This window comes from Salarias fasciatus, chromosome 11, assembly GCF_902148845.1.
Source record: "Salarias fasciatus chromosome 11, fSalaFa1.1, whole genome shotgun sequence".
Taxonomy (NCBI): Eukaryota; Metazoa; Chordata; class Actinopteri; order Blenniiformes; family Blenniidae; genus Salarias; species Salarias fasciatus.
The window spans coordinates 28,154,221-28,162,027 of NC_043755.1; the positions used below are offsets into that span (position 1 = coordinate 28,154,221).

At 51.4% G+C, this 7,807-nt stretch overlaps 1 protein-coding gene across 10 annotated transcripts in view; it reads left to right on the top strand.

The window, feature by feature from the left end:
• zufsp (zinc finger containing ubiquitin peptidase 1) overlaps positions 1–7,390 on the top strand; it is a 63,409-nt gene extending 56,019 nt beyond the window's left edge. For all 10 annotated transcript variants that reach the window (XM_030103524.1, XM_030103526.1, XM_030103525.1 and 7 more), the window contains 2 exons: positions 4,577–4,797; positions 6,262–7,390. In XM_030103524.1, coding sequence (XP_029959384.1) covers positions 4,577–4,797; positions 6,262–6,309 — 269 coding nt within the window. In that variant the 3' untranslated portion in view covers positions 6,310–7,390. The remainder of the gene's footprint in view (positions 1–4,576; positions 4,798–6,261) is intronic.
• The last annotated feature ends 417 nt before the right edge of the window (positions 7,391–7,807 follow it).

The window sequence follows — 7,807 nt, forward strand, 5'->3', positions numbered from 1 at the left end:
CTGGCCCCGGGCGACGGCTTTTTGTTGTCACAGATGAAACTGGAGCGGCAGCGGAAAGGTAAGGCAGGCATACGGGGGGGGAGGGAAAATCGAAGTTCTATCTTTCCGGCACAGTTACGCACGGTCATGGCGACTCTTCTGAACAGTGAAAATCTCGGTTGCAGCGTTGTATTCAAGCCAAAGGAGAGGATTTTGAAGGTGACAGTTTCAAATAGTTGTGAAGATTAAAAAATAAAAAGTTATAACCAGAGTCCGGGAACTTTTGGGTCCACCCTCGTACTATTAATGCTTGCAGTAACATTTATTAAACTGCACAAGAACACTCATTGATGAACATTGCACTTTAAATTCACAAATTATTTGAATAAAAAATAAATAAAACACCTGAGAGAGGGCTAAGGCCTTACCTTCATTATAAAAAAATGCACATGAAAGCTGATTAAAGAACACTTCAAGTACAGCAGGCAATATTCAGTATCATCAAACAATCCCTATTGATATTAATTTCTATCTGTCTTCTGCAAAAAACAAACAAAAATAATAAAACTCAGGCTGAGTCCAAAACAGCACATTCACCTTTTTAAACTGACAGCTGCCCTAAAATTGTAAAATGCATTCAAAGGAGTGCACAACAGCAATTTCAGAATACAATCTTTTTTTTTTTTTTTTTTTTTCCAGCATGGACGTGGTGCTGTTATAATACCCAGCTCCGCTTGGCACTGCAGACTTTGCACCGAGCTCTTCCCTTTTTTTCCTTTAAAATTGTCCCAAACTTTTGACATTTTCTGGTGTTTTCTTTGTTGTGCTTCCTCCTTTTCGCCAGCATTTTCTTCATTCTGCTCTTCAACGCCCCGACGCGCCGTGAAAACGCGGCCGCCGTGTCCGCGTCTCGTCGCTGGTGGAACGCGCGTTCCCATTTGTTTTCAATTGTATTTTGACACAGCTCCATTCCTCGTGTCGTTTCCCCGCGCTGTGCTCCACCTGCTCGCTCCGACATGTCCGTGCGTCTTACACTCTCGTGCGGAAACATGCTGCGCTTCAGTTCCGGGCGCTACACGCTGGTGGTTTCACGGTAGTTTCACTGTACACAATTAATAAACGAATCCTCGAAGCAACAGAATTTAATTCGAAGCTTTTTTATAATCGAATTATTCAATTTATTCGATGAATCGTTTCAGCCCTACGTCAGACACATACTGGTCGCAGACTGGTCAGTGATTTTGAGCTGTAACTTGAGCAAAACCCAGAACACTGCCATGTTTGAAAGAGCGCTGATACGGACGCTAAAGGAGACGGAGAAGAGCAACGGACGGTAAAAGAACAAAATAATAGCAATAAAAACAATATCAGCAAAGTGGACTCGGGGGTCTGCTGGGAGGTTCAGGGGCTCATTTGTTTAGTGGGGGAGGAAAAGATCCAGCAGGAGCTTGGTGCTGCCCAAGGTTTTTCAAGACCTCCTCGAGTCGGTGGTGGACCACGGATCACACCGGACCTCAACCCAGTGCCGAGAAAAACTGAAACAACGAGGACCAGAACTTAAAGAGCGGGGCTTAAAAGAAAGATTGGACGCAATCTCTGGTAGCCTCCGGTACCAGGAGGTCAGACAGAACCCTCCGAGATAGCCTCCGGTACCAGGAGGTCAGACAGAACCCTCCGAGATAGCCTCCGGTACCAGGAGGTCAGACAGAACCCTCCGAGATAGCCTCGGGTACCAGGAGGTCAGACAGAACCCTCCGAGATAGCCTCGGGTACCAGGAGGTCAGACAGAACCCTCCGAGATAGCCTCGGGTACCAGGAGGTCAGACAGAACCCTCCGAGATAGCCTCGGGTACCAGGAGGTCAGACAGAACCCTCCGAGATAGCCTCGGGTACCAGGAGGTCAGACAGAACCCTCCGAGATAGCCTCGGGTACCAGGAGGTCAGACAGAACCCTCCGAGATAGCCTCCGGTACCAGGAGGTCAGACAGAACCCTCCGAGATAGCCTCCGGTACCAGGAGGTCAGACAGAACCCTCCGAGATAGCCTCGGGTACCAGGAGGTCAGACAGAACCCTCCGAGATAGCCTCCGGTACCAGGAGGTCAGACAGAACCCTCCGAGATAGCCTCCGGTACCAGGAGGTCAGACAGAACCCTCCAAGATAGCCTCCGGTACCAGGAGGTCAGACAGAACCCTCCGAGATAGCCTCCGGTACCAGGAGAATCAGTCAACATCATACAGGTCGAGCAGGGAGTCTTTGTGGACATACATCCACAGAGACTTCCAAAGAGAGCTTGTCCACTCCTGGTCTGGTGCCTCATGGTCAGAAGAACAGGCTGTCGCACATCCACCATGCCATTAGAGCGCTGACACTGTGGAAGCTCCACAGCACTGCAGAGTCAGCAAAATGGTGACGTGGAATGGATTTCATTGATAATCCATCTGACTGGAACTGCTGAACATGCTGGCTCTCACAAACACACCCCGCCTAAGTCATTCAGTGTGTCGACCTGGCACCGACCTCAAGCTCTCTCTGCTCTCTTGAGTCCAGTCCTGGTTGCTGATACCTTCAGGCAGTCTACACCTCAGGTCGTGGAGATAGTCTGGCCGGCGTGTTCCACACAGACCTGGGTCAGTCCTCGCTACCATTTGTTGAACTGTCTGCCCTTCTGTGGCTGCCATTTCAAACCAAACCACCAATCTCCGTCATTTTTCTTGGGAAACAACCACTGAAGCCAAATCCAAATGCAGGGACTGCAGATGGAAATTAGCATTTGCTAAATCTGGTACAAAGCATCTTTTCTATTGAAAGATGAATGTATTTGTACATGGTCCCTGTCAAATAAATCAATGAACTAAACTAAACTAAATTTCATGCCAGACTTGTTGAACCTTCTACATTCATTTTGTTCCACATCTGCAAACGGTACGACACTGGGAGACCCGAACAACCGCCTCGCGATTGGACTGCTTCAACCTCAGTCAGCATGTTGAGGTCCCACATATGTCAAAGGTCATACACTGGATCTAGTCATCACTGACTCCGCCCCTCCCAACAACCTTCAGGTGTATGATCAGGGTGTCTGATCAGACAGCTACTTCTCTGGAACTGCCACATCCATCTCCCCACCACAGGGACAAACAGCAGATCTCATTCAGGAACATAAAAACACATGAACTCTGAAATATTAGCAACTGCTCTTCAGCATCAGCTCTCTGTAAGCCAGTGAGTGAGTGGGGGTGTGACGAGACACTCGGCTCACGATCATGAGGCGAGACGGCATTCCCCCTCTGCTCATAAGAAAACTGAAATAACAAAATATCAGGGTATTTCGAGTTGATAAGAACGAGTTAAAGCAAATTCCTATTGACGCCGGTAATTTGACGTGCGATTAACTCGCATGTCTTATGACCCTCGTCTCGCACGGGCATTTATTCTTGATGGTTATGGTTCGGGGCTAGGACATGCATTATGTCAGTGAGTGTCCTCACAACGACAGAAGTACAAACGCACACGTGGTGTGTGTGTGTGTGTGTGTGTGTGTGTGTGTGTGTGTGTGTGTGTGTGTGTGTGTGTGTGTGTGTGTGTGTGTGTGTGATGATTCCATGATGGCGGGGCAGCCAGCTGCATCTCCTGAGTATTTCTTATCTTTCTTTACAGTCACTTCTGACGTGAAGACAGCAGTGTGAAAGACACCTAGAAGACACTGTCCAAAGTGGTCTGAAGCTTCACTTCCCCTGTCCTGTCCCTGTCTGTCCTGTCCTAGCTTATCCTATTAAGTCCTGCCTCTATAAAAGCTCATTAAGACCCATGTTCAGCCTTTCTACTTTTAACACATTTTAACAACAGAGCAAACCTGCCTTCTGCATAAAGAAGCACGTTCATTTTTCCTGCAGTGAAAGTCCTGTCCTTTCCAATTCAATTCAATTTAGCTTTCAATATATAGCGTTATTTACAACGCAGTCATTTCTAGGCTGCTTTTATCGAGAAAACCCAACAGATCGCCTGAGCAAGCACAACACGCTGTCAAAGGGGAAAACCTGGAGAAACCTGGTTGTGCAGGTCTCCCCTGGTTCTGGCAGCTGTCTGCTGTTCCGGCTGGGATGAGGGGACAGAAAGAGACAGACAGAGACGGCAGACAGACGCTGCTCCACTCGATGTGGTGGATCAGTACAGGAGGCTGCAGATGACCAAGAAGAGACAGAGAGACAGAGACTACAGCAGGGCAAGAGTTTACGGACTAGAAGACGGACAGTGTCAATGACATGGAGCAGTGAGACACGTGGAGTGAGAGCGGAGAGAAGACATTTCCGTCCTGTTTCAGTCATGTTCTTTCCCATAAGTCTGTGTCACATAGCGTTGAAACTGATCCCAGCTGTCTTCTGTACCCATCACAAGTGAAACACACACTCATACAAACACACACAAACAGATTGTAGTACAAAGCTGGAACACACAGATGGGAAACATTGGAAGTCTGAGGAAGAAGGAAGTGGGGTCATACTGTGCTGTGAGCTGACATCAACCACTGGATGTCCAGTCCTGTATGGACAGTGTGTCTGATGCTCTGTCTCCTGTCTCTGGACGTGCTCCTGAAGGTCACAGCCGCTCGGTGGTGGGCTTAGAGCAGAGGAGGGACGGGACCCTCTGCCTGCTGCTGCTGGACCCCGGCTGCTCGCCGTTGGACATCAGGAAGCTGTGGAGCCGGGACGCTGTGTCCGCCGCCGTGCGCCGCCTCAGGAAGTACCCCACCAACCTGAAGCACAAGCAGTACCAGGTGGTGGCGCTGCAGGGCCAGCTGACCACAGAGGAGAAACAGGTACCAGCATCGTTCAGCTCATAGACAGTGTGAAGATGGACTGGCCACCTGGCTGCAGAGACGAAGCCTACCTGGAAGACTGGCAGCATGGCCGGTCCACCAGGGCCCGGCTCCCTGGAAAATGAGTCAGCATTGAATTTTACATCAAGTGTTAAAGTTTTCATAACCAGAAACCAGAAAGATCAGAGTGATCATGAAATGTGACAGTGATCATGCATATATGACCTCTGACCCCTGAGAAGACCGGAAGCAGGCCAGAGAGACCCAAGATCCAAGATCCAGCCCCCCCCCCCCCCCCCCCCCCCACACACACACACACACACACACACACACACACACACACACACACACACACACACACACACACACACACACACACTCAGGCACAGGACCATACCCGGGAGAGCTGGCCCACACGGGGGCTTCCCGTCAACCCAGAGCCGGCCCAGATCCCTGTGGGCCCTGTGGGGAACAGCCCACCCCATGCTCCCCTCCCCAGCTCCTGATGCTGTTTGCAGTTAAAATTGAGAGGCAGTAACCACACCGTGTGGTGAGTGAGGCCAAACCAGCAGTCCCAGCTGCAGGTGTGCGTGTTCTACATGTTTGTTCATGTTAGATGTTAGGTGTAAATAAAGCTGAGAGGTGAGCCGCCGCCGCCACAGCCGACATGAGGAGCACGCCTCCCAAGACCCTACATGTGTGCATGAGAGCGGGGCTGGGGTCCGGGGCCGGCGTCCAGGTGTCCAGGGGGAAGAGAACCCCCCCAGAGAGTGAGCCGCTAGTGGCAGTAGCACCCCGTCACCCAGGAGCCCCATGGCGCCGGACACGCTAGCAGCCTGATGCAGACTCAGGGAGACTTCAGTGTGCATCCGAAGCCTGGCCCCATGCTGGTGTGTGTGTGTGTGTGTGTGTGTGTGTGTGTGTGTGTGTGTGTGTGTGTTAGCAGCACTGATCAGACCACCAGCCCGCCTTCACATCCTGCTTCTGTTTTTTTAATCCTCGCTTTGAGAACATCTTTTCCCTGCTGGACTTCTCGGAGGTTTGCACCGTCAGACTTTCTAGTTGTCATTTCATGGAAGTATTGGAAAGAATAAAAACTGGTCAACATTGAAGCTGATATGTCCACAGCTTTTAGTCACTTTTTTCCGCATTTATTCTAATTTGGAATTTTTCTCACGAAAATTCATTTTCACAAACATTCAACACAGTCTGAAAATGTTTCTTGAAAAATGAAACATGAACATTCAGTAGGAATGCTGGGGTTGTGTCCAGGTGTCCAGCCTGATAGAAGATGGAGGACAGCACCGAGTCCCTCCGAGGCTGGGAACAGTCGAACCCTGCTGGCCTGCCTTTGTGTGTCCCGGCTTGCTCCGTGCTCTGATGGACGTTTGGACTGTTGTGACTGTGCGTTGTCTTCGCCTGTCTTGATGGTCCGTCTGTCTGCTGTCCTTTGTCTCTCCACAGATCAGCATCTCCAACTCCAGGACGCTACATGCTGAACGGATCCCGTGAACACAGCTGCTCAGGATTGTTTTACGAAGCTGCTTCTTCTGATGGCTGAATAAAGACTGCAGTGGTGTGTGTGACGGGTTGATGTGTTGAGACGGACTGTCCTCTCGGTCCCTGTCCAGGCCAGAGACCCAGCGAGGAGCAGCATGGAGAACACCACCAAACATGAACATTAAACTGTCTCTATGAGCTCTAAGCACAGCGCTCCACACAGAAGGCTTTGATTTATGAAGACAGAATGAGAACAGGGGTCAGAGGTCACCAGCAAGGCTCAGGTCAGAGCAGCGGTCACCAGCATGGTGTACCTTCATATCAGAGAGGCCTTCAGAGGTCACCAGCATGTCTCTGTGCCTCTGTACAGACATGCTGGTGACCTCTGACCCTGGTCGTGATCTGATCTGAAGGTGCAGAGACAAGCTGGTGACCTCTGAACCCTGCTGTGACCTGCCTCCTCAGACATCCTGGTGAACTCTGAAGCCCTCTGTGACCTGAGGGTCCAGGGACCAGCGTGTCCGTTCTGCAGGATCTACCAGAGTCCTGGAAGCTGGAGGGTTCTGCAGGATCTACCAGAGTCCTGGAAGCTGGAGGGTTCTGCAGGATCTACCAGAGTCCTGGAAGCTGGAGGGTTCTGCAGGATCTACCAGAGTCCTGGAAGCTGGAGGGTTCTGCAGGATCTACCAGAGTCCTGGAGCTGGAGGGTTCTGCAGGATCTACCAGAGTCCTGGAGCTGGAGGGTTCTGCAGGGTCTCAGCTGTTCTAGCACTGCTCTTCTGGTCAGAGGTCTCAGATGTGGTCCAGGTCTTTCCTGGAGCCATGCCTCCAGCTGGGGGGTTCCTGCCCCTCCCCCCATCACTCCTGGACCACTGTTCCTTCACAGCCCTCATCTCCTCCCGCTGCTCCTCAGTCCTTGGTGGTTCTCCAGAGGTTCCTGTTCCTGATGTTCTGTCACTGGGGTTGATACATCCTCACTACTGCTCTCTGCTCCTGGTCCTCCTGATCCTCCTGATCCTCCTGGTTCTCCTGGTCCTCCTGGTGCTCCTGGGCCTCCTGGTGCTCCTGGTCCTCCTGGTTCTCCTGGTTCTGCTGGTCCTCCTGGTTCTCCTGATCCTCCTGGTCCTCCTGGTGCTCCTGGTCCTCCTGGTTCTCCTGGTGCTCCTGGTCCTCCTGGTTCTCCTGATCCTCCTGGTTCTCCTGGGCCTCCTAGTCCTCCTGGTCCTCCTGGTCCTCCTGGTGCTCCTGATCCTCCTGATCCTCCTGGTTCTGCTGGTCCTCCTGGTGCTCCTGATCCTCCTGGTCCTCCTGGTTCTCCTGATCCTCCTGGTTCTCCTGGTCCTCCTGGTTCTCCTGATCCTCCTGGTGCTCCTGGTCCTCCTGGTCCTCCTGGTCCTCCTCCACTCTGTCAGGCTGATCCTCCATCAGCAGTTTGCTGTAGAGGTGAGACGAGACGCTGGGCTCAGGAGGCCAGGTTTCCACTTTACTCTTCTGAAGACTGAAATGAGAA